We start from the raw sequence: 27,379 nt of genomic DNA, 5'->3' as shown, positions 1-27,379 counted from the left end.
ACCTTCTGGTTGGCAAGCACTAGGCTCTGTGGTTTAACCCACAGCGCCACCCACGTTGTACAAGTCTCCTAGTACTTGACAAATGACAGTGATGTTAATGAACTGTCAACATATTATCAGAAGCACTGTTCAAAGAGATACTGCCATTTCTATTGAACTCATCAGTCTTCGGCATTGACAATCCCTTTATCTGACAGATGTTTCAATATTTGAAGTCACCCTTTGTATTAGTCATGATTAGTCTTTTTGCCTCTAATCCTGTCCGCATATAATACAGTCTTCATATTTACCCTCAATAGGTTAGGAAAATTAACCTCACTAATTCTTTTCATCCTATACTAAAGAACCTAAGGTATTGGTTGTTATGTCCATTTCAAAGGATTGGATAGTAAATGATAAACCTTAGCTGTAATTCAGGATTGCTCTATTCACTTCTCTTGGTTGGCATCTCATTGTTATACAAATTTTGTGAGATAGAGGGTTTTAAAGCATTTAAAGTAAATGCTGACTGATCAACAATCCCACTAAATGGCTAAGTCTCTTTAACTCAAACCTTGAAGCATTTTCATTCATACTCCTGTGTGAATATGGATGAGCTTATTTCTTTTAATAATCTCTTTCAAGAGGAGACAGTTGCAACAAATGGGTAGCACATCCTCTATTGTCATCACCATAGAGTGATGAATTCCTCAGGTTTTTTTTTATAAGGCTCATACCACGTAACAGCAACCTGTTCCACATAACGCACATATTGAAACACTCCACTTGGATCAATTGATGCTCTGGGAGCATTCACGGCTATAGCAATACTGAAGCTAACAGTTGTGGATTCTTCAGTTCTGTCATGTGACCTGTCAACCCAGCATAGAACACTATTTTAAGGGCTTGCTTTCCCTCTGCTAGGCTTAGGCAGAGCACCAGCAGCCTCACTACTGAATGGTGTGTGAATCTGGTACAACTCTGTTGGCTTAATTTACACTGTCTTGCTTTATGCTAGGTTATTTTGCATAGGATTACTAATTTATATATAGTCATATCCTACCAATTACTGCCACATTATATTGTTATATTGTCCCTGCCAAGCCATGCATGGGATTCCAGGGGTCTTGACCCTCAGCTAGGATCTCTGCTTCTTTGGAGAATTGAAGACGTGGTGGAGGCTGTCGTAGCTGTAAGAAATATGGTTTATTCACATTGTTACTCCTGAGTTTAGATGGAGTTGGGATTTTGCAGCATGGTCTCAAGAGGGACTTGTTCCCCACAGGATTCCAGCACTGGAGTCCAAGGCATCTCGCCCAGCTTGCCTTCAGCCAGCCTGCCCAAGGTGGATCTCTCTATGTTCTCCCTTCTTCCCAGCACACCTTGCTGAAGACACACTTTCCCCATCACCCCTCTCACACCCCGTATTACCTTGGCAACCTTTGTCTTCCCAGGCCCAAGAATTCCTCATATTAACACCTCTATCCCAGGTGAGGCATTGGCTTGGAAAGGAAATTTACCCTGTATTTTTCTACTGGCCTGCAGTCTTACCTTCAATACTCCAAATAGTCAAAATCCTGTCATTTATTAATGTCCAGGGTTTAGGGCCCCCTCCGCCCAAACTATAACACCACATTAATACTTGAGGGTGGTTCAACTAGCTCTTCTTTGATGTCCCTTCATTTCACTTACAATACTACAATACTTCAATAATTTCCCATTATCGCTTTTATGTGCATCTAACAAATTCTGTTAATATTCTGTGGCTAGGATCCAACAATAGCTTTTCACTTGCCTGTGATAGTCCTTTTTTGAAGTCGTTTTTTCTAGTGGAAGAGTATTGTATTAGAAAAGAAACCACAAGTTTTTCCATTGGTGCAGGCCTTTGCACAATCCTGATTGATTCACTGTGGTGCTGATACATTGTTCTGTTTACAGTTGCTTGAGACTTCACGAAACAGCTGCAATATGTTTTTGTGTGCATGTCAGTTTAGATAGATCATTTTTAATTCAGCTGAATGCAACTGCAGAATTATTAGGCTGTAAAGAAATATAACAACATTTATTTGCTTGATACACTCTATTTATTACTTGACAGTTGGCACAAACCATTTGCTTTCAATACTTGTTTCCCTGGGCAAAACTTCATAGCATATTTTCCAAGTTACTGTGCTTATCTAGAGTATTCCATATCTGTAATACAGTGCACCCTCAACTTATGCAAGGGTTACGTTCTTTGCACAAAATCAGAACTCCTGAACCACCTTTGCTGTCCAAGATCTCATAAGCTGGGGGCTGTCTGAGATCTCATGAGATGGCTCTGAGAAGATTACGCAGACGGTATGTAAGGTGGAGGGTATGCTTTCTGCTGCAAGAAAACTGTTTGCAGAAAGAGCCCTCTGCTTTACTTAGTGGGCTCTGGGATGTGAGATCTTGGTTTTTCTGGGTCTCAGCTGAAACTGGGTCCCTTCAGATTTGCCACTGCAATTCCCATGTTGGTAGTGGCTTCTCTCTGTCCTTTAAAAACTGTTTAAGGGCTGCTAGCACTGGCTTTGGTTGAAGAAGCAGAAGTCTAGTTGCTACCCTGTTTCCTCCTCAGAATGCCTCTGCAGTGATTCATGGACACACTAGACACATTCTGATGGCATTCTGTAGAGGAAAAATAGTGGAACGGGGTGTGTGTATATGTGTGTGTGTGTGTGTGAGAGAGAGAGAGAGAGGGGGGGGGAGGGAGAGAGAGAAGTCACTACCACTACCATGGTAAGCGACCCAAAATGGAGGGGTTTTGTGGATCCAAAAAATCCAGATGATCCAGCGATCTCAGTGATAGGGTTGCCACTGTCTTAAAGTTTCCGTCATTTCATCTGCTTGTAGGTGAAAGGATAAAATTCCATTCCTAACACATTACTTTTAGCATAGTACCTGTGACGTAAACAATCTGGGATTCTGAAATAAATTCTTCTGGAATTTCTTGACTATTAACATCTTACGTAAATGTGGTTCACTTTGCCGTGGGTCTGAATCATAACTTCACTATTTACTATTATGGATAAATTAAAAAAAACTCTACTATATTCATTGGTTTAAAACAATGAAAGTGAGAAAAGGCTCATATATCACAAAGTAATTGCTTCAAACGGTGCTTTCACACTTTGTTTTAAAGCTTTTGTTCTAAAGCAGCTGGAGATGAACTTATTTTAATGGAAGTTGGGAGTCTGGGGCTGCCGCCGCCCCATACCTCACCCTCTCAGTGATCTTGCATGCATCTCTCCAGAACATGTGCAACTTACTAACTGTTGAGTCGTTATACACATAACTACTTGTGAAATTAATCTATAATGACACATTTAATAGTGTTGTTTTAAGTGGGAGAAGACATTCAGCAGGAACAAGATTGTATTACATATGTCACATAGCTGTATATTTGTGTTCTGTGTTAAAGTATGCAATAATGTTTCTTTTCTTCAGATCACTTTCTTTTTGTGTTCTGAATTGTCGCCCCCCCACCCTCTTTCCAAGCTGATTTATTTTCCTGCCTCTTCACAAATAAAATGGATTTGTGTAGGCTCAATTGCTCTTTAAAGGGAAAAATTAGATAGTGATATCTAATAACTTTTTGGATTTTGTTCTCACTGCTACCACTTGCTATTGGAAATGACTTTCCTGGTGAAATAATGCAAAATTACTGCCACTCAACTATCCTTCAGCTGAAAGGAGACTGCCCTCATGCTAATGTTGTTGTTATTGTTTTTAAAATGATGGCAAAAATGGATAAGTGATTTTTTTCTGTGGAATGGAAAGAAAAAGATGGTTGGGTCTAAAAAAAGGAATGTAGAAAAAATATCCAGAAGACTTTTGAGTCAAAATATTGTATTGCAGCTTCATTGAAACGGTGTCATTGTCATGTCTTGGTTGTGTGTGTCTTTGTTTTTGTTTCTCCCCTCATAGGAAGAGGTTTAAACAAAAATGCAAACTTTTCAAACTCCAGTGGCCGCAGTGGGATGCAGCGCTGCCATATATTCCACTTTTCCTAATCTGTGCTTTATTTAGATTTCTTATAACGCTTGAGAAGTTTCAGCCATAGGAAGAGACTAATATAGTTATGCATTTTATTTTCACATTATGATTACAGAGCAGCAGCAGCAAATGTAAGAATTCTCTGGTAACAAAATAACTGACACAGTCCATTCATCATCGTGTTTAGTTGAAAATAAAGTTTACTGTTGTTCATTCCCGATCAAGTGTGCATAAAATTAGAACTTTTGAGTCAAGGATTTCCCCCTGTAACTGTTATTAAATACATTTTCTCCCCCACCTAAATATTTAGATTTTTGATGTTGAATATATCCAGAGCTTTAAATTGTTTAAGCCTCTTCTGTCTTCCAGTGTCTACTTTTTTCTTTCTTTTTGCTTTTGTTTATGGTAGCAAAACTGACTACATCTGCTGCAACTGCTTTTAGGTCCTACATAATGTGGTGGTTTTTGATGTTATGAGACTTAATAGTGTCATGCTCCATTAACCTGGACCTTTGGATGGATTCCCAGTTATAGGGCTCTATGCAACTTCAGCTTTTAACTATAATTCTAAATTTTCCAGCATTCTCCCATTTATTACATGAAAGCTGAAAGCTAAAAGCTATCTAGATTTAGCTCTGCCTTCTTGCTTTTGAGTTATTATCCTTTTTAGAGTTTGAGATTTATTCAAAGTAAAGATCAGTCAATGCCCATCCATCTATAGCACATCAAAATTGTAAAATTTAAAGGTGAACCAAAGCTTACCCTCTTATGTCAGCTTACTTGAAACTGACACATCTCCCTAAATTATGCATCTTCTAAAATAGTCACTGAATATATAACATATTCTTTTATCATATTGCGTGAGTTTGAATTGTAAGAGAGATGAACTGAACTTTAATAAGAGACTCAAACTAGATAATATTTTAACATAATGTGAAAATTGCAGCACCAGAATAGTACAAAACAACATTTTTGAGACAAGACAATATACAAACTCAGGTATATGAATTCTAGCCTAATTATTTCCAGTTGAGACAATTCTTCACTGAAAAACCTGGCACTAAATTTCTACCATACGAAAAAAAGAGCAAGGAGATCGGAAGTCTGTAAAAGAGATGTTGGATATACAGTATTGCATATACTGTATTAGACTAAAGTTGCTATAGAGCTCATACCTACATAAAAGGTACAATGTGAACTTAAATTAAATGGCTGGGATTTATGTTTAGGAAAAAGAAATGGAAAAGCAAAAGCTCCTGTACCAGCAAGCAAGACTGCATGATCGAGGAGCTGCTGAAATGGTCCTTCAGACAATTAGTGCCAGTAAAGGTAAAGGCTTTAAAATTGTATATGTATATGCTATATCTCTTGAAGATTTTAATTTAATGTTCTGTTCCATCTTGCTCCTATCAGAGAGGTCAACATTTGTTTTCTGTTCCCAAATATTCCTGGCCAGAAATGTGTATGTGTACAAAGGTGTGGGAGGTCTTCTCTTGAGCCAGAAGGAGACATAGGTGTCAAAAATAGGGCCCACCTTCACTTACAGTAATAATATCAGCACTGGAGCTGAGAGAGAGGCAGCACATGAGGCTACGGCAGCCTGCAGCCCATGCTGGTCCTCATAAGCTGTTTCTGGTGCCACTGATGGAATGAGAAGAGGGAACCATGGTGATGACTTCAAGGTGTAGGCAGGAGCCCTGCAGGTAGGTGGGTGGGTGGCATTGTCTGTGGTCTCCAGGCAGCCTCCAGATCTTCTCAGCTTAGAGCTTAGTTAGAAGCATTGAGTGAGGATTTAAGTTCTTCACTTAAAGTGACAGCTACACGCATCCAACTCTCTTCCTTGAGATGACTGGCTCATGACTCTCTCGGACTGGGTGTAGATTTGGGGAATACAAGTAGGAGGGAGACCCCTGTCGTTCTGCTTCTCTGAGGTGTTTGAAGGCAAAATTAAAAGTGACATTAATTGCCTTGTTGCAGCTAATTTGTTAACTTAAAAGCAGCCACAGGAGAATGCCCGAGCAGCCTTAGGCAGGGCAGACTTTGGTCTTTCAAATTTCAGTGGCGCCCTGTGTGAGGCCAACATTCAGTGCTCTCCTGCCTCTCGCCTTCTGTTCTGCTCAGTTCACTACATCATAGTTGTAGTGCCCTGCAACACCTCCTAGGCTTGGCGCCAGTCACACTGCCTTAAATCCGCCTCTGCCACAGGACTATAACAGCTGAGCAGCCAAAATGTAATCCATTTTCTCCAAGGACAAAATAGTCTCAACACGGTCTCTCCAAAGCTGCCATTTGCATTTCATTAGTATTGGGGGTGGATTTCTTTCGCATGTGTTGGGGAAAGTACTAGGAAAGAGCCTGCTTTTCTAGTACATAAGAAAAGCCTGCTGGATCAAGCCAATGGCCTATCTAGTCCAGCATCCTGTTCCCACAGTGGCCAACCACTATGGTGTCCAATTTTCCAAAACTCAATGTCAGTTTCTACAATCACGTCATGGGTACTGTATATAACTGAATTATATTAACTAAAGTAAATAAAAAATTATCAGTCCAGTAATTGAAAAAAAGTTTACATTTTCAGCTGGCCATGCATAAGAGGGGCAGCTATGACAGCATTGCTTTGGAATGTCCTTTAGATAGACAACTGCCCAGCCTTATCTCTGGTTTTTTAAAATATTTGTGTTGCATCAAACTTTTATGGTCTAATTGGTGTTTATTATTTCTCTTAATTTTAAACCATAATTTATATATTATATATATATAATATTATATATATATATATATATATATATATATATATATATATATATATATGTTTTACTGTTTAAATTGTTTGTATGTTTATCAGCATACAAATTATTTAGAAGTTTTGTAAATAAATGTTTACTTTTCAGGTGAGATGGGTCCAATGGTTGCAGCCACCCTAAAACTTGGGATTGCCATCTTGAATGGAGGAAATTCTACTGTTCAGCAGGTAATTTAGCTGGTATCTCAATGTTAATTATTTCTTTCATTTCAGACACAAGTATTCTCGTATCTATTTTGAATAGATGCACTTTTTGAAGACGGCTTAACATTTGTGACTAATTAAAAATAAGGAAATATTTTGGAGCTCTCAGATTTTGTAAAGACTGCTTGCCCAAGCAGTAAAAAGTTCTGTTTCTGCCTACCAGCCCTGCAGAATCCAGGTGGGTGGTGACAAGAAAAAGAGCTTCGTAACATAAAAGGCCCTGAGTCAAGTAAGCGGGATAAGGACTGCAGCCTAAGCCCCCTCCCACTTGGCTCCAGTAAACTTGCCTCCACGCAACCCAACTGGCAAGAAGCCTGCAAGTTTTGAACTTTGAAAAGGCGCATATTGCATTAATTTTTTTTCTGACTTTAGGGGAAAGGAGGGAGGGATTCAACTCAGTAGTGGGGGAGCAGGAGGGGGAGAGAAAGAGATTGATGCTGATCTGCAGCTGCCTGCTTTGTGCCTGGCTGATTTACAGCTGGGGGCCCATCTCCTAGCCGCCTCCATTCTTCATACGATGCCACATCTTGCCACACTACTGTGGCCGTTTAACTGGCTAATTCTCACTTGCACACACTTTGATTGATCTACCTTCATACTGCCTTGCCATTTCTCCTACTGCTCAGCTCCCAGTGCTTGTCTAAACTCACAGCCTCACAGAAAACTAGACAGAGATTTTTGGGGTGACTTTTGTACCCCAGTGGGGGCCGCCTCTGCCTACCTGGAGATGCCAAGGGTTGCATTTTCACTCTCACTGAAATGCAGTCCTTCACTTTCCCCCCTAAAGTTTCTCTTTTAAATCATCCAGAAATTTTGTATCTTCTAAAAATGCTATTGGTTTTTATTTTTAAATTGCTGCTGCTCTGTTGTGTCTCTTCTGTGTTTTATATGGATCCGTGTACTTTAATGCTTTTACTATTTGCAAGCACTTCTGGAGATTATAGTGGCAGTAGTAGCAGCAGTAGTAGTACTATACACAACATTTTTTTCCTCTTTTTGGTTTGAAGAAAATGCTTGACTACCTCAAGGACAAAAAGGATGTAGGCTTCTTTCAGAGCCTTGCTGGTCTTATGCAGTCTTGTAGGTAAGAGAAAACGACTATATTATTTTACATTACTAAATATGCTACGTTATCGTTAGACATGAAGAAACCAAATTCAGTATCGAAATACCTATCAGCCTGGCAAAAAAAGGGCCTACCTGTGGATGTTGTTTGTCCTAAGCAAGTTTCACAGCATATTTTATTTGTTCCTCTGAAATAATTAAGCCCTTAAAATTCTCTTGAAGCCAAGGCACATTTACTTTTAAAAAAAACATTAAAGGCTATGCTTCTTTTGTGATGAATCAATGCTTTTGCCAGAAACACTTGATTCACATAAGTATATTTTACTTCACTACAACATAAGATAATGTAATCTGTGGTAAAACTGGAACTATGCATTGCTTTTTTTCATTTTAGTGTTCTTGACCTAAATGCTTTTGAACGCCAGAACAAAGCAGAGGGCCTTGGCATGGTAACAGAAGAAGGATCAGGTATTATCATCTTAATGAAAAATTATGTGTAACTTTTCCCCTTAAATCCACTGAAAAAAGTAAGTCATGTTGAAATTTATTCAGTGAAGGACCGCTGCATACTAAAGCCACATTCTTTAGTTACTTAAATATTATATCCTCAAATTGTTTAGAGTGTAATTGAACTTTGACAGGAAACCACTTTCCTGAGGGGTTTTATTTCTTTATTTCTTTTTCATTTTTACCACAGGTAACAATTAGATGTATAAAGTCTAAAATTAATAACACCACAGAAAGGTGGCTTCTTCAGAAATATTTTTGCTTGGAAATGTTTTGAAATCCTTTTCTTCAGTTTTTTTCATTAAAAAATACAAGTATCAGAACTTTTGCTTTTGAACCAGTTTGCCTCTTCTATCCCTATCATCAGCTCATTCTTAATATTCCTTTGTTGTCTCTTTGTACTATTTTATTGTTATTGTTTCTGTCCAGGATCACTGAATTATTTTCTATATGTTTAGTTGTTCTACCAATCCTTTCTCTGTATTACCAGTGTATTTCTTCCATAACCTACTTCAGCTAATACTTCTCATATTTTTATTCATTAAAATAAAGGGGAAAAACTTGAATGTTTATTTACCGTTGCATTTTGTAATTTCTTTACTCATATTTTTATGCTGCATGTATCAGTAGTTATTTTGCCTCCAGCTGTTATAACTTGTATATCCTTTATTATTCAAATGTTTTCATCAAGCTAAAAGCCATGCACATTAACTTGACTGAAAACCATTAAAGCACATTAGGACTCCTTCTTTTAAATTCTGTTCTTTTCTCAAATGGGCTCCACTTTTTTTATTGTGGTATGAAAATACACATTTATTTTTCACTCATTTGAGTAAAGTCAGCTCATATGAGTAAAGATAGTCAGATTGCATACAGATTTGCTTGATCCATTGTTATTCTTCAGAATGCTTTGGACACTGAAGGCATAATTTATTTTTTTTATAATTATTCACAGTAACTCCTGGATTTCCATTTTAATAAGTTCATTTTTCTTTTAAAACTCTACATCTGTTACTTAAACTGTAAAGGCATGCATTTATACATAACTAACATGAATGAATGGTTATCTAATGTCAGGATATAGTTATGCCTCCTCATTTGAAGGATTTTTTTTTCCTGATTTGATGCTTTTGATTCATTGAGAATTGCTAAAAGCAATGCTACGTATATTTTTAATCTGCTGAAACAAATTCTCATGTTTTTCTTTTTTCGTTTTCTTTTTTTAAAAATAAATGTCCTGTCTTTCCCTTCCTCAGTCATCACTCATGAACGTGGTAATTATTGCACACAAATTGCCTTTCTTTTTCCTGTTGTTAGCTTTGTGTCAGCACTGTACAGCTCCTGAACATCATGTAGTTTGTTTTTGTTCTCGGAATTTAAAAGAGTGGGCTCTTTTTATTATTATTATTATGGTTGTATTCTCCAAACTTTACGTTTGTATGCCAACTTTCCCCACATCTTTGTTTTTCCTCCCTTTCTCAGGATTTGCACAGTAACTGGCACACTAGATGTAAGAGCAGCAAGCTTTTTTGGTTTTTCTTTTTCTTTTCCTGCTTCATTTGGTGGCGCTTATTTTCTTAGTGGGCCAAGTATTTGTGATGGTTGGATGTAAACAAAATGTGTGCATATGATATTAAAACCCACCATGTGCTGTAGTCTTCCTGTAGCATTTTTGTTGTGTATTTAATGTGGCTTTATGGCTGCATTGGTCTGTGCAATCATAGGAAATCAGTGGAGGATCCAGAGTTGGGTTTGGAGGTGGGCTAGGAAGGGGTGATGGTGTCTGATGAGGTCCCTCTCAGTGCAGACACACTGAAATCCATGAATTAAGTCATGACTCAAGTCCATCCATTTCAGGGAGTCTACTCTGAGTGTGACTTAGTCAGATACGGCCTGGGACGTTTAGTGACAGAAGATACATTTAGAGTGTAAAAGTAAACATCATTAATGCACGCTAACAAAAATCATTACTGTGCTGATAAGGCTTCGCTTACAATGTTGTAGATGCTAATGTTCCTCACTGAGTCATGAACTCTAGTGGACAGGGCAAAGCTCAAAACCAATTATTCAGTAGAGATATTAAATTCTAAGGGTGAGTTTGCTGAAATCAGTTTTGACAGGGAAAGAGGTACTATTCCCTCCATTACTCTTCCAATAGTTAACATCTTATAAATGCACCCCTATGTGTTGAAATCACAATTGAACCAACTCCAAATGCAGTATTTGGGCATGGTGATTAAGACCACTGAAAAACCATTATTTCCATGGAAAAGTTATCAAGTCCTATGCATATCTATGCAAAAGTAAGTCCCATTGAGTTCAAGTGTGTATAAGGCAAGTATGTATAAGACTGCAGCCTTAAATAGTTCCTTTAATCTCTTCCACTGAAACTTCACATACAAATTGCTTAATTTCCTTTAATCTCTTCCTTTGAAACTGAGAAATTCAGAATGCTCAATTTTAAACTGAAAGTGCCTTTTTAAAAAGTCATTTGTTAATCACCAGTTATAATTATATAAAATCTTCCTAAAATATGAATGATTCTAAGAGACAAAGACTCCAACAACTTATTTATTCAAAAAGTAGCCACATACATGATGAAAACCCTCTTCTGATGGAATACTATAATTTTTAAATATTTTGCCCTGAACTATCCAGAGTTCTTCATGAATGGACTTCCTCATTCAGTTGGGTAGAGGATATGGAACATGAATGCAGGACTGAAGCATATGGGAAGTTCACACACACACAGGGATCCATTTATGTTCGTGATGGGGGACTTTCCAACCCTACAGTGCACTATAGGTAGACATTATTGATCTCTAAGCATCAAAATGGGAACTTGAAATGAGAAATTATATAGACACAATTCCTCTAGCAGTCATCTGTATGAACACTGTTGAAAATTTATGGGCTCCAGGGGTATTGGTATAATTGTCAGACAGAACAATGTAGACTACACAACCAGGTACACAACAAGCTACAAAAAGCTGTTTCTTAAAATGGATACTCAAATTATGGAGATCTAATATACTATTTTTCAAAGAACACATTTTTCAAAGTTGAGGGATGTGTTAATTCTTTTGAGTAATTGTATATGTATATAATATATCCTCTTGGTTTATCAAAGTTTTTATATCTCACTTGTTTAAGTTATGAGCTTTTATTGCGGGTATTTGTTAATACAATTATTTCAGAGAGATCTTTTAACTGGTGGTGTCTCTTTCCACTAACTGTCTCTTTCCACTAGAGAGAAAAAAGAAAATAGCATAGTAAATAAATATGCCAGTTGTTTCCTGTGTACTGCCCCTTCCTCTACAATATATTTCTCCTGATCCCCTCTCACTATGACCAACTTCATGCTTCATGTTCTTAATACTGGACCCCCCACTGGTAAAAACATTGGTGGTTCTCTACCAGATATGTATCTAATTTGTCTTTGTGATGTAATCAATGTTGCGTTTTCTTTATGTGTTACGTTTTAATTGCTGTGGTTATTATTGGGAAAAGGTTCAAAACCAAAGGCATACATTATTGTACATTAAATTACACTACATTTTCATTTTACTCCTTATAATCCGTACAATTTTCACATAAATCATGATAAGCTTGAAAGTGCATTATTTCCTCTCCTTTGAACATTTTAGGATAGTTAACACATAATGTTAACTTGATGTCCAAGATACTTGGGTAATGTTTGAGATGTAAGGTTTTTACTTTCTTACTGTTTTTTGGTTTTCTCTTGGTATGAGATCTTAATTTTACGACCCAGACATTGTAGGGGAAGTTTTAGGTATTGTTACATGTATAGTAGAAATTTATTTTCTAGTCTGATCATAAGCATGTTACCCAGACGTCACAGCCACTGAGATTTACAGGCATTGTGTTGCAGCCTAAATATGCACAGGGGCAGAGGGAGCGCTGCTTTATGCTATTGCATTGCCTCCCAGTTTTAGCCCCACCCCCTTTCTTCCAAGAACTGCTGGGTTCCAGAGCATCACTGATGGCTTCTTGAATGAATCACATTACAAAATGTTTTCGGTCAACACATGTTCTCCTCTTCCTGCATAGCAACAGTGGATTTAGTGCATGCTGTAGCAAGGAAAAGAACATGTACTGTTGTTTAAGAGAACCTGATCTATTTTTTTGTTTGTTTATAATGCTTGTTATTAAATTGGTCAACAAAGTGACTTAGTAAGCCAGTATCAAAAGAATGCAGCTTTCTTCTAGAAAATACAAATGTGCAAGTTGGGCTGCCTAGGGGCTGTTTCATAGGTACGTTATTGTGAGATAAACCCACAGGAACTGTTTCATCTATAAACATATGACAAGGGCCAGATTTGGAATCTTGGAATGAAAAGAAATAAACTTGCCTTGCTGGATTGTTGCTTTCTCATGTTGCTGGTGAAGCTGATCAATGTGGGATGTAGCACCAACTTGTAGTTGAAGGCAGTAAAGTAATCTTGAATAAAGTAGGCAGCTCCCAAGAGTTCAGTTCACTTTTCTGCCTTCATCAAAATGGTCATGTTTGTTCTGCGGCCCAAAACGTTCTCCCCAAGGCATTTGTCCCCAGGGGGGTTGCTTTTAACCTTTCTAAGTTCCTGTTCCATTTCTGTGACTTGGCTACCACTGTCCAGGCTTTGTTCCTTCCCTTTTACTGTCCACATCAGCCCACCCCCCATGTTCTTGTCTTCTCAAATTTTAATCCTCTCCTGACCCTGCTCTTTATCTTCCTCGTGTGTGCCTTAGAAACATATGCATACACATACGCAAAATATGTATCAGCTTCTGTTTTGAACCACACCCTTCATTCCTCCATGACTTTGCTCTTATCCTTCCTTCCCCATCTTGCCCTGTGTTGCTTCTTTGTCAGAAGGAGCAGAGTGTGGGGGGACATCAATTTTCCCAGCCAAAAGAGCCATTTGTCTTCCTTAGGAGGACATGAGTCCTGGTCCAGTACACCCTCAAGTGTTGAACCACAGGTTTGGCTCTTACCCTTCATGCTCCTCCTAGACATGGCTGCCATCAAACCAGTCCCTTGAGGTGAGTGTCTCTTCAGCATCTACTCCATATTCTTTATGGTGTTGAAGAGGGACTCAAATTCTTGGACAGTTGTACTTGATCTGAAACTCCCAAATCAATTCAGAATGGAAACTATCATTTGTACAGGTAGCCCTGTACCCTGATGACACTTTCCTTCAAGAGATCTCAAAGAAGCCTACCTCCATCTCTTGCTCCATCCCAGTAATTAGAAATTGCTTTGTTTGCCTTCGGCCAGCACCACTTCCAGTTTCAGGCCCTGAAGCCACAACAGACACTGTAATTCTCCCAAAGGCATACACTTCCATTGTCTCCTGATGCAGACAGATGCTGCCGCCGCCAACAACAACAACAACAACAGCAAGAGCACTTGGGCATCACCTTGTTCCTTCACTGCGCTCAATGAAATTTATTTGTATGCTTTGAATTAAGTGGCATTTGGTAGGAGAGTCCCGCAACAGGTCCTTTACCAATAACCTGCAGCCATATATCTTACCTGAATTTGGTAAGCTTTAGACATCCCACATTGATGAAATTCATCACCAACACAAGAAAGGACTGTTAGTTCCTACCTGAATTGTAGTTCTGTGTTGCTGATAGAAGCTCATCAAGACCTCCCTAGTTTCTTGGCTGCTTCCAATTAGTTCAATTAGTTCCTCTATTCTTTTCCTTTATAATGGTAGTTTTACCACAAATTCACTTTTTCCTCCTCTTATAATGTGAAATATGTATGCTTATGTGTAACAGTTTAAAATCAGCCTTCCCTAACCTGGTGATCCCTGGATGCTTTAGGCTACAACCTCCATTTGCCACAGGCAGGAGGAGTGATGGAAGTTATAGTCCAAAAAAGGTAATCATTAGTGACAAGGAGAGAACAAGACTATGGAGAGATCATTAGTAGTCTGGCATTCAGCACTTTCAAGGGAGTACATACACCACTTTTTATTTCTTCCAGACATTACTTTTGTTTAAATACATCTCTATTTCAGATTGTCCATGGCAGTAACATGAAGTCATCTATATGTGTAACAATATCATTTAAATGCAGCATGGGCAATGGCAGTATTTTAGCTAAATAGTTCATGTACAATGAGACTTTTAAAATTTTGCATTGTCTGAATGTTTAACACAAGCTATACAAAATTGTTTTTAAAGGCTTCTGGCTGAGACTGCCAGTTTTCTTTTATATAAGCACAACATATTCCTCTATTGTAGTTTCTCCTGCTGTGTCAAAACTTGGATAGAAATATGAGCAGTCCTTCAAAAAAGGCTTGTACCCATTCTCTCCATTCATTCATTAAGATCTGACTCCCTACAATTTTTATTCCATGACTCAATGTCACCTTTTAAAATAAATTTCCTTTGAGATACCTGTTTTAAGAACTCATCAAATATTGCTCTTGAACAAGCCTGATGGAAACCCTGTTTGTGAATCATTTACAAAGATTTCTGATAAATTGAAACTTCATATATTTATAGATTCAGGTAGGTAGCCGTGTTGGTCTGATGCAGTTGAAATAAATAATTTGTTTTTTAAAAAATTATCCAGTAGCATTTTTTGTTCTGGGTATAAGAAGTGTGCATGCACACTAAGGCTTATAGCCAGAAAAAATTTAGTTGGTCTCTAAGGTGCTACTGGATATATATTTTTTATTTCATATATTTATGGCAGGGGTGGGGAACCTCTAATCTGCAGGCTCATCTTGGCCTGCCATGGGGTCCAATTTGGTCTACAAGGCCATTTCCCCCCAAACATGCCTATTGTACATCAGTCCACTGGCAATGTCAGCTGATGGATGGGAGGGCAGGGTTTCATGCTGCCTTGGTGGTTGTTCCATCATGTTTTGATGGTTCTATTTTGATTCCAGAAAGTGGTGCTAGGAGACTTATGCTTATCCCCATAGCATTTGTGCTGTGGTATACTGCAGGATTCAATCCTGTGCTTTTCAACATCTGCATGGAACCACTGATTGATGTCATCAGAGTTTCACAGTCAATTGGCAACAAAATGCAAGTGATACTCAATTTTCTTTCTTTTACATCAGAATCAAGTGAGATGTTGGAAGTGCTGAATCACTGTCTGGATGAAGGAGATGGACTGGGTGAAAGCTAACAAACTGAAACTCACTTCCAACAAGCCAGATATTCTAGTGGTGTGTGGTTCAGTCTGTTCTGGAAGGGTCTGCACTCCAGTTTAAATGATCAGGTTGGCAGTCTGAGGAGCACTCATTGATCCAGCTTTGTTGCTAGTGGTCCAAGTGGCCTCAGTAGCATGAACTGCTAAAGCTGGTGTGCCATTTGTAATCTCTCCTGGATAGAATGAATGACTATAGTTACCCAAGCTTTGTAAACTCTGGGTTAGACTACAGAAATGCATTGTGTGTGGGGCTGCCTTTGAAAACCGTCCAGAGACCAGGCAGTCCAAAACACAGCTGTCAGTGTTTCTGGGCACGATTTGAAGTATTGATACACAAAAGCCTTCTGGATGGTTTCACCATCTAAAGTGAGGTGGACGGCTTTAGGAAAGGACTTGCATGCAGAACTCTGGCATGTAATGTTCTTTGTGTGCTAAGCAAAGACCTTTTTATTTTTATTTTACTTCCCCAAGCTTTTAAACTCTGGTTAATTTTGATGCATCCTGTGATTGTTCTATGTACTGCCTTTCTGTGTTTTGTTTTTGTTTTTTTACTGTAAATTGCCCTGGAAATCTTAAATTGAAGGCAGCATAGCAATGTTTCAAATTGAATGAATGGAGGAATAATTCTGCAGGAGCCTCATTGGGTCAGTAATTGGTAGCCCTATTCCAGAAGCTCATTTTAGTCACACTTAAAAAACCAAGATTATATTTCAACTATTATACAAAGTTCAGAAATTTCTAAAATGTTGCCAAGCCCATGCTACCATTTTTTTGAGAGAAATGTATTTCTAAATTATACATATTTTTCTTATGATAAATAAATACACCTTTCCTGCAAGTGAGTATGACATATATTTGATTTTGAAAACATGCTTTAAGTCTAGATTCACTTATAATCTATGCAGTTTTTTTATATCAATCAGATGAATATGTGAAGCTTCAGAGTTACTTTGCAACTTTTCATAATATTTACTGGCAACTGGCTTTTCCACAGGAGAAAAGGTGATGCAAGATGATGAATTTACTTGTGACCTCTTCCGGTTCCTCCAGTTGCTTTGCGAGGGGCACAACTCAGGTTTGTTTAAATAATGCTATTAACTCATCCAGTGTTGGAGTAACCAGCTATAAGTACTCACTGTAAAAGGCTTAACACCTTAATGAATTTTTCCAAATAGTGCTCCAAATAAGTAAACACAGCATGAAGGAAGAATAGTTATGTAAATTGATAGTGCCAATTTTCTTAAACAGTTGAGCTGTGAAAACAAATTAAATGACATCTCTAGAAACATGTTATACAGGAAAAATAAGTGGAGCAACACTGCTTATTTTGTTGATTCTTTCATTCCCCTAATTGTAAATGTCCATAACACAGGTCTTTTTTTACCAGGTAGACAATCTCCCTAATAGCTATGTAGTACTACTTAGTGCACAGTACTACTGCTGTAATCAAGAGATGTTCTTCTTCAACGTAAGTGGACAGAAAGTAGAAAACTAAATTTGATCCTCCCTGTAATTCAATTCAGTTCTCCTACAATATAAAAAAAAGTCTACTATCTCAAGAATAACTATAGTGCATAATCTAGAAAATTAAGCATAATTAAAATGTTTGGAAAAGGAAAATACAGATTATCAGCAGGAAATATGCTTTAGAAAACATGCATTTTATACTCTGATAGGAGATTTTAAAGGGATTTAAGACAGGGGCTAAAGTTAATTCAATCTTGTTCTATCTTTCCAAGATTTTCAGAATTACTTGAGGACTCAGACTGGTAACAATACAACTGTCAATATTATAATATCTACTGTGGATTATTTACTGAGAGTTCAGGTAAAATATAATGCATGTGAACTCTAGTTTGTTGAAAAGAATTGCATCAAAATGAAAAATTGTGTAACATCAAGTGTTTATATTGCTACTTTTTTTAGTTATTTAAAAGTATTTATAAACCTTTTAATGTATTTAAAAAAACAACAACAAACCAGAACCGTATAAGAGAACTTGGAGGAAAGAAATAAAAACCTCTCCAATCTCTCTGCTTCCAAGAGAGTATGAAAAAATAAATTCCAATGGGTGGGTGGGTGGCTGGGGGTCAATATTCCTGTGCTACACTGCTTACCAGCCAACAAGCACAAAATAATTTTGTACTAGCTTTTCGTGATCCATAAGTGTGGGCCCTGTACTATGGTTTTTATATGGTTTTTTAAAGCTCTGCTTTATTATATTGCTTTAGTGTTTTTATGTTTTGTACTGTTTCACAACTCTAAATTTTTTTTTAAAAAAATATTGAGTACTGTAGTTTATAAATGCTTTTAAATAAAAATAGAAGAGAGGGAAAGACATGTACCTACAGAGTTAAATAATACCTTGGTTTTTGTTTGTTTTTAAAATTGTTATAAACAGTCAAATGTCTAAGAACATGATCTTGCTTAATTGCCTTATGCACACTGGTGGCATCCTTCTATAATTTCTACACCCTCAAAATAGCATGATGACAAATCTGGTGCATCAAAATTGAGATTCCCCCAACTCTCTGCCAATGCCAGCTAGTTGCCCTGCCCCCATCCATGATCTCTTGCATCTTCCCAAACATGTGAGGCTGCAAAAAGCAGCAAAGGAATCAAGCCCCAGAAAAAAGCTAATGCAAACTAGCAGCTTACTCTGATTTTAGTTGCAATGGACTTTCCATTGTCTAGAAGAATTCTGGGAACTGGAACTTAAAGTGACATTAGTCAGTGTCATAGTTCTGGAGACTTTCTGAACACTTTGCTTTTTTTTTTAATATGTCAAATGCAATTTTAGTGATGTTATCACTAATAATGATTATTTATTCAGTTAGTTGTCTAATACAAAAATAGTCTCTAGTTTCTGAGTTGTGAATTCATGCACTTTGTATATTTCTTCATCCACTTTCAGGAATCAATTAGTGATTTCTATTGGTATTACTCTGGAAAGGATGTTATTGATGAACAAGGACAACGTAATTTCTCTAAAGCAATTCAAGTTGCAAAGCAGGTTTTCAATACACTTACAGAATATATTCAGGTAATGTTTGAAACAACCCACAAACACGGTATAAAGTGTCTGCATGTATGGTGGGTGGTAAGAAAGAACATTTGGAGCAATAACTTTCAGCTGCACAATATAACTTCCACTCCCTCTCCTCTCCCACTAGATATATTTGGGGTGGGTGTGTCTCTCAGCCCTCTAGAACAAATTTGGGGAGGGTGCAGAGAAAGAAGAGGAGAGGTTCTGTGGTGGAAGCAGAAATCCTCTACTGGAAGCATTTCATTGGCTATTGCCCATGTTATGTATTGAAGTTCTCACCCTTGCCAGTAACTCTGTTCATATTCTTGTCCAAGTGATGCTTCCCTACACTTAATCCAGTCTCCATCCATTGAAATGGGTGGACAATTTTGTGTATACAAATTAATGTGTATGTGAAGGTGAATGGAAAAGCCATTTTTCACAGGGACCCCATGGGCTAAGCATGTGAGTTTGTTCTCAAAGATGTTTCATTTGTGTAACATTTTCATTAGCCATTCCCACTGTCGTGACAGTAATCAGCCAGAGGCAGCTTATGTTATATTTCCCTTTTAACTTCAGTTTTGTTGTTTGTTAAAACCTCTTTTTCAGGGACCATGTACGGGTAACCAGCAGAGTCTGGCGCATAGCAGACTGTGGGATGCTGTTGTTGGTTTTCTTCATGTATTTGCCCATATGCAGATGAAGCTTTCTCAGGTACAATATCTCTATCTATAAATTAAAAAAAATATTTTACTTTAACTTTATTAAAGAAGATAGTCACAGCTTGTAGTATCAAGGAGTACCCGAAGCTACATACTTGGTCTCTCAGGGAGAGTGCTAGCCTGTCAAAAGCACTGAAAAGGATATACCAAGAGCTCTGGCCACAAGTTTCAATATAAGGAATAATTCCTACTCGAGAGTTGAAAAGAAAAACGTGTATATTCTGCTAAGAATAACAGTTTGAGGCTAATAGTAAATTTAAACACAACGTGTAAGTACGATAGTTTTAAGGTAATAGTAAATTTAGATACAACGTTTAAGTGCAGAAATAATGTAGTTTCAAATATGCAGTGATATAGTATAAAGGTACATAAAATACCAGTACTGACTTCCAACAGATTTATAGTCCTAAAAAAACCGAGCAGAAGAAGGCGTTTACTCCGAAACAGGGCCCTGTCCTGGTCACCATTACTGAGTCGTCATCTGATTCACACTCCGGATACTCCTTTTTGGCCCTATTTGATATATAATATGGACTCTTTTTGACTGCCATTGAGACTTGTATAAAACAATTGTTTACTGGTATTTTATGTACCTTTATACTATATCACTGCATATTTGAAACTACATTATTTCTGCACTTAAACGTTGTATCTAAATTTACTATTACCTTAAAACTATCGTACTTACACGTTGTGTTTAAATCCTCAACTTTTGTTGTCACCAAAATCAGTGTGATCTTGGCAACAAGAAAAATTCCTTGGGCAGTCACCTCAGGCCTCTCTTAAGTGGGAGTTAACCACCTCTGGTGTAAGCATTTTTCACTCACACAAGTGTGCCCTTCACTCACACACTCACACAAGTGTGCCCTTCACTCACACACTCACACAAGTGTGCCCTGCTGCAGACATGAAACTGCACTTAACCAGAAATTTGGAGGGGGTCTCACATGCCATCCTATCCCCACCCTCCTTTTTTACACTTTGAATTCCTTTTGTTTCCCCTTCAGCTTTAAACATAGTTCCATGTTACATCTGCACCAACAGAACAATATTTAACCAGATTCATTCATATCAGGGTTTGGCTAACCTGCTTTCAAATCCTGAGTGATATTGAAATGATTGATTTTCATTCTGAAAAACGTTAATTATTTCAAGCCACATTTCAAAGCTATTGTTTATTCATAGATAGTTTGCAATTGGTTCAAATCAACCAATTATTGTTGGGAAAACTGAGTTTCTTTTTTAAAGATCTGATCCAAAGAGTCACACGCTGTGTTCCACCTTCCAGCCCCTCCTTTTCCATTCCACCTTCTCCATCACCCAAAAGCTACTCTCGAATGTTCAAAGTGACGCAGGGACCTGTAGCTGTCACAGTATTATCAGAAATCAGTGAGCCCCCAATTCTAAGCCAGAGACATAGTTTTCTCAATATGATCATAGTTGCTGGGCTAAAAGAACACTGCCATGAATCTTGTATTTTATGTTGACAGGATTCTAGCCAAATTGAATTACTGAAAGAATTAATGGATCTTCAGAAGGATATGGTGGTCATGTTGTTATCTATGTTAGAAGGTAATTTCAAGTTCATTTTAAAACTTTTTTTTCTTAAAAACACACACACAAGCAAACCCCAAACCAAACCTTTATTGACTTTTTTCAAATTGCAAAGAGGTAAAAAAAAATTGGTGCCAATGGAGGATTTCGTCCTAATACAAATAGCTTCATATGATCTATTTCTGTCACAGCTACATCAAGGGAGGAGACTGTTTAAACTCCCCCTTCCTGTCTGCTATGATCCCTGTAATTATCAGCCGCCGTGACCATCTCATAGCTGCTCTTTGCATTTTTAAAAATGTTCTGGTGAACTACAAAGACTCATTTAACATCACCTCTAGTTTGGCTCAGAGAGCATGGAACCTGCTAATGTACTATAGTCTCCAATAAAAGCACAATGTAAAATGTTCAGTTTTACTGTTATTGTGTAAAGGTTGTAGAGAAAACAGTATTTACTAACATAACTTGATTTTTTTGTTTCTATGAGTTTCAGTTTTGTAAGCAGTCTTCATAAAAGCCTCAAAACAGAATTTATACAACTTTAAATGGATCACTTTTTATCCAAATACACAAATTATTCAAAGCTTGACTTCTGTTTCTTTTTGTTCATAAGCCCTTTTCTATTTTTTCCTCTGCATCTTGTTGCCTTCTACTAGCTGAAATTATTTCAGAATGTTTTTGTTTTATAGCCAGCCAATGTGTACATTATTGGATTAGTGATTTCCCACGAACACAAGTTGCAATGCATATGGAAAAAAAAAAGCTTTTACCCACAAGTTTTATTTGGTTCCATTCTATAAGGCGGCAGTGGGGAACCTTTTTGGCCCAACAGACCAGATCCATATCAGTTTCCAGTCTTACAAGCCAATTTTGACAGGGGGATGTGACCACCCACTTGTCAATCACCTTGGCATCATTATGCCAGATGACGGAGAGGTGGGTTGTTGTGGCCACCTGTCAAAATCTCTTCCACAGCAAAATGCCCCAACAGCTAGTTGTGGTTACCAGATACTTGGCAGCCACAGTGCAAGAGGCTTTGCCAGTCCTATGTTTGCCAGTGCTGAGCATATGGCTGGCACTGCTACTTTCTGCAGGCAGTGGTTGTGTGATTGAGTTCCCCGCAGGAAATTTGGTCACACAACCCATGCAGCAGCCTTGAGCTCATACCCCAGGGCTGATGGGTGGCAGTGTCAATCCTGCTGTCTACAAGGATCAGCTGCGCAATCTAATTTCCTACAGGAAACTCAGTTGGGCAGCCAATTCAGCTAGTCTCTACCTGCCACACACCTGATGTCACATATGGCAGCAGATGGGCGTGGGTAGGGGAAAACAGCCTTGTAAGCCAAATTGGGACGCATGCTGGGCCAAATTGGGCCTGTGGGTTAGAGGTTCCTCACTCCTGCTTTAAAGCAAGGCAACAGCCATATTCACTATTGACCCACATGTAATCCTATGTGCAAATGAACCTGGAGATATTTCAGTAAACAGGAAATCTGGGTAAATGCTAAAGAAGCAAAGGCCTAAATCAACACAGAGTTAAGCATCCTTAAGCTAATTGATTTCAGTGGGCTTAAGCAAGCTTAACCCTTTGTTGTATTCAGGCCATGAGGTTTCAGCAATCTTTTAAGGCTTGTATATCAAAAAGTCTGGAATCTTACAAGCCTGATTATTTTTCTCCTAACGTAAATGTTGCTCACCCCCGTATTACTATCAGTAGTTCAAAATGCTCACCTCTGAAATTCTATCTAGTAATTTTATTGATGTCTGGAACAGTTTACAAGGCATTATATATCTCTAGTTGTTAACTGAGTAAATATTTTAACAAGAATTTCAATGCACTTTTCCACATTCAGGTAATGTTGTGAATGGCACAATCGGCAAGCAGATGGTTGACATGCTAGTGGAATCCTCCAACAATGTAGAAATGATTTTAAAGTTTTTTGATATGTTCCTAAAACTGAAGGATTTAACTTTCTCTGATGCATTCAAAGAATACGATCCTGACGGAAAGGGTATCATTTCAAAAAGAGATTTCCACAAAGCCATGGAGAGCCACAAACACTATACTCAATCTGAAACCGAGTTTTTGCTCTCATGTGCTGAAACAGATGAGAATGAGACTTTGGACTATGAAGAATTTGTGAAGCGGTTTCATGAGCCAGCCAAAGACATTGGCTTCAATGTTGCTGTCCTCCTGACGAACTTGTCAGAGCACATGCCTCATGACACTCGGTTGCAGACTTTTCTTGAACTGGCAGATAGTGTTTTGAACTATTTTCAGCCCTTCTTAGGGCGTATAGAGATAATGGGTAGCGCAAAGCGCATTGAACGAGTTTACTTTGAGATAAGTGAATCAAGTCGGACACAATGGGAAAAACCTCAAGTTAAAGAATCAAAGAGACAGTTTATATTTGATGTAGTAAATGAAGGAGGGGAAAAGGAAAAAATGGAGCTTTTTGTCAATTTTTGTGAGGATACCATATTTGAAATGCAATTGGCAGCTCAGATCTCCGAGTCAGATTTGAATGAGAGGTCGGCAAATAAAGAAGAAAATGAGAACGAGAAACCTGAGGAACAGGATCCCAGAATGGGCTTCTTCTCTCTAGTAACTGTTAAATCAGCTTTAGTAGCTCTCAGGTATAACATAATGACACTCATGAAAGTGCTAAGCATGAAAAGTATCAAGAAGCAGATGAAGAAGATGAAAAAGATGACCATGAAAGACATGGCAATGGCTTTTTTCTCCTCATATTGGAGCATTTTAATGGGCTTAATGCATTTCATATCAAGCGTCTTCCGAGGCTTCTTTCAAATCATGTACAGTTTGCTGCTTGGAGGAAGCCTAGTTGAAGGGGCTAAGAAAATCAAGGTGGCTGAACTCTTAGCCAACATGCCTGACCCTACTCAAGATGAGGTGCGTGGTGAAGGGGAAGAAGCGGAAAGAAAGCCAACAGAAGCTCCCCTGCCTGCAGAAGATCTGACCGATCTCAAAGCTTTGTCAGAAGACAGTGACCTCCTCTCGGACATATTTGGCTTGGATTTAAAAAGAGAGGGAGGACAATATAAACTAATCCCACATAATCCAAATGCAGGCCTAAGTGATTTGCTGAGCAGTCCTTCTTTACTCCCCTTACCTGATGTGCAAGAAAAAATACAGGTACACACTATAATTTGTTTGTCTATACTGTTTAAATCTGGTTTTTAGACTTTTAAAAATTGTTTTTAGGAAATATAAATCAGCACATCATGCATGTTGATCCCATTTTTCAATGGATTAACAACTACAGAGTATTCTCTCTAGAGGGGCATGCCTGGCACCATCACTACTTATTTTTTGAACTTTAATTTTCTGTCATATCTTAGTTGGGTGGGTTGTGCTGAATCTGTGAACCACCCTGAGATTCTGTGAACCGCCCTAAGACCTTCGGGTATAGGGCGATATATAAATTCAATAAATAAATAATAAATACTCTTCTGTACATATCAGTGAACATTATAGGTCACTTATACTGTTGTTTCTAATGTTGGTTTGCGTAAGTTGCTTTCACCTTTTGTGAAAAATACAACTAACAGCAACAACAATAATATTGAGCAAGCAAAGCTTTCATCTTTCTAAAGTGACATGGTTAGAGTTCCTCATCTACTCTGTTTATAACTTGTTTGAGTTTTAAATAGAAAACAATATTTTCAAGTAAATAGGAGTTTCCTCATTTTCTACTCAGCATGAACATTAGTATATTTTAAATGACATATTCAAGGCTATGGTGCTAGGTTTTTAAAAACATGACTTGAAAGTTGTGCATTGCCGTAATTGTTTCCTCCTTATTTGTTGAAGGACCAGAAGGTGAACGAAGATGAAAAGGATGAGAAAGAAGAAACTAAATTTGTACCTGAGAAAGCAGAGTATGTGCCAATATTTCTAGCATTTATGAATCCACTTATGAATATTGTAGTCTTAAATGCACTTGGAAGCAAAACCCATTGAAATAAATGACAACTCAGTTGTATTTATGTCCTTATCTTTTAACTGCTAAAGTGATCATTGTACTCCTCTATAAAACTGAGCTGTCATTGTTAAAAGGGTTTTACATCCTGTGTGCTTCAATGTGAATTAATTATATTGTAATTGCTTTGTAAAGACCTTTCCCTTTTTAACCCACATTTATTTTCTTCTCACTGTGTTAAATCTATTATAAGTGTCTTGTATCTCAAGGGCTTTTATAAGCCCTTATCCATTATACATTCCCTAAATGCCCTTTCCAGCTGTGATCATCTCACATACAGTAAGTACTTGAAAGAGGACCCAGTCTTCTTTAAAGTGACCATGAAATATTGTTTCTTTTTCCAATGAGAGATTATATTTTAATTAATAGAGTGTGACTCACAATAAGATTTATGCTTTTAGAGGAGAAGATGGAGAAAAGGAAGAGAAAGCAAAAGAAGATAAAGCAAAGCAGAAACAAAGGCAGCGCCACAAACATAGGCATGGTGAACCAGAATCACAGGAATCAGCCTTCTGGAAGAAAATTATTGCATACCAGCAGAAACTTCTTGTAAGTGGAATAAGTCATCTCTGAAGAGCAGGGAAAGCAATTTTCCTCACAATTGCAGCACTGGAAGGAGAAGAACCTCTCCTCCAAGGCCACCTCTGTGATGTGGAGGAGCCTGCCCCTACCTCTGCTGATGGGCATAGATCAGTAGAGTGTTGCGATTTTATAACGCTCTGGGGCTCGCCAGAGACTCCCTCCTTCTCCGAGCATCTCCCAGTAGGCACAGCTCTGGAATGGCATGTCCCTTCATCTCCAGAGTGCCTCTCAGCGACACTTTTCTTATGAAAAGTGCACACTATTCTTCTGGCAGAACACAGCAAGAAGAAAAAAACATTCGTAGTTCTAAACTATGTTTATTTACAGTCTATGTACAGACAAGGGACGCAGGTGGCGCTGTGGGTTAAACCACAGAGCCTAGGGCTTGCCGATCAGAAGGTCGGCATTTTGAATCCCGGCGACAGGGTGAACTCCCATTGCTCGGTCCCTGCTCCTGCCAACCTAACAGTTCAAAAGCACATCAAAGTGCAAGTAGATAAATAGGTACCGCTCCAGCGGGAAGGTAAACGCCGTTTCCGTGCGCTGCTCTGGTTCGCCAGAAGCGGCTTAGTCATGCTGGCCACATGTTGTACGCCGGCTCCCTTGGCCAATAAAGCGAGATGAGCGCCGCAAACCCAGAGTTGGTCACGACTGGACCTAATGGTCAGGGGTTCCTTTACCTTTATGTAATCACGTCTGTTCTCTCCAGCTCCGAGAGAACAACAGAAGTGAAAGTACATTCCAAAAGTACATGTACAGTGGAAGAGATAAGATGGTTTTCCTGTTCTCACACTCTACTCAGACAGCATGTAAATTATACCAATCACAAAATGCAGCCCCGGTGGATTGGTTTACTAACCCAGAGAAGGGGGTGGTATATGTGCTACCTGTGTGTCTGGGCCCACTTTGGCAGTGACCACTTTTGTTCTGGCCACACCCATTACTAGCATGTGCTCCTCTGAGGGTTGATTAGCAGCCCTTAGGCCAAAAAAGATTAGCCACCCCTGCTTTATCTGATCATGGCTAAAAAATCCAAAACCTTGACTCACTTGGATTATGTGAATTCCTTAATGAACACCAAAAAAAGTATTTGCTGGTGAATGTAAATGTGCCATCGAATCTAATGCACACCTTAAATTTCACAATGTAATTTGGCCAAAAAAGGTGAGCATTAGGTTCGAGTAAATGTGGTAATCAAGATCACATTCTGTAGGTTAATGGAGCTGAATTATTCAAATGTAAGTATTTAGTGCATTTAACATTTATTATTTTGTCTTTCAGAACTATTTTGCTCGGAATTTCTACAATATGAGGATGTTGGCTTTGTTTGTTGCATTTGCCATTAATTTCATTCTGCTCTTCTATAAGGTAACTCCTTCATGTTTTCATCCACTGAAGTGTAAATGAAGTACCATAAAAAATGAAAATGTATGCAGAAAGTACACATATACTGTACACAAAAAGTTAAAATGTATACAAAAAGTATACATATGCACAAAAAGTAAACATATACATTTTCTTGTTCTTCAGCCTTCCTGGGCAATCCCAGCATATCAAAACAATCGTGAGCTGAAAACTGACATTTTAGGAGCAAAAAGGGTTACATAGCTTATCACTGTATGACACACACAAACACAAATCTAGTTCAGTATTGTCTTCAGTGATTCTTCCAGGTTTCAGAGAGGGTTTGCCTTTACCAGGAGATGTCAGAGATTGGACCTGGGTCTTTCCGCATCCAAA

The 27,379-nt window shown here is 38.2% G+C and overlaps 1 protein-coding gene across 17 annotated transcripts in view; it reads left to right on the top strand.

The window, feature by feature from the left end:
- Window positions 1–27,379, top strand: part of RYR2 (ryanodine receptor 2) — a 235,952-nt gene that overhangs the window by 192,777 nt on the left and 15,796 nt on the right. For 16 of the 17 annotated variants that reach the window (XM_077925763.1, XM_077925761.1, XM_077925758.1 and 13 more), the window contains 13 exons: window positions 5,226–5,325; window positions 6,888–6,967; window positions 8,011–8,087; window positions 8,463–8,536; window positions 16,747–16,827; window positions 17,492–17,580; window positions 18,667–18,795; window positions 19,387–19,491; window positions 20,990–21,071; window positions 22,907–24,210; window positions 24,889–24,956; window positions 25,459–25,606; window positions 26,921–27,007. In XM_077925763.1, coding sequence (XP_077781889.1) covers window positions 5,226–5,325; window positions 6,888–6,967; window positions 8,011–8,087; window positions 8,463–8,536; window positions 16,747–16,827; window positions 17,492–17,580; window positions 18,667–18,795; window positions 19,387–19,491; window positions 20,990–21,071; window positions 22,907–24,210; window positions 24,889–24,956; window positions 25,459–25,606; window positions 26,921–27,007 — 2,424 coding nt within the window. Of the gene's footprint in view, window positions 1–5,225; window positions 5,326–6,887; window positions 6,968–8,010; window positions 8,088–8,462; window positions 8,537–15,483; window positions 15,626–16,746; window positions 16,828–17,491; window positions 17,581–18,666; window positions 18,796–19,386; window positions 19,492–20,989; window positions 21,072–22,906; window positions 24,211–24,888; window positions 24,957–25,458; window positions 25,607–26,920; window positions 27,008–27,379 lie in introns of those variants that run through there. The other variant, XR_013392185.1, reaches the window with a different exon arrangement.

The sequence above is a fragment of the Podarcis muralis genome, chromosome 3 (assembly GCF_964188315.1).
Source record: "Podarcis muralis chromosome 3, rPodMur119.hap1.1, whole genome shotgun sequence".
Taxonomy (NCBI): domain Eukaryota; kingdom Metazoa; phylum Chordata; class Lepidosauria; order Squamata; family Lacertidae; genus Podarcis; species Podarcis muralis.
Note: the sequence above shows the minus strand (reverse complement) of the source record. Positions and strands in the feature narration are given on the sequence as shown.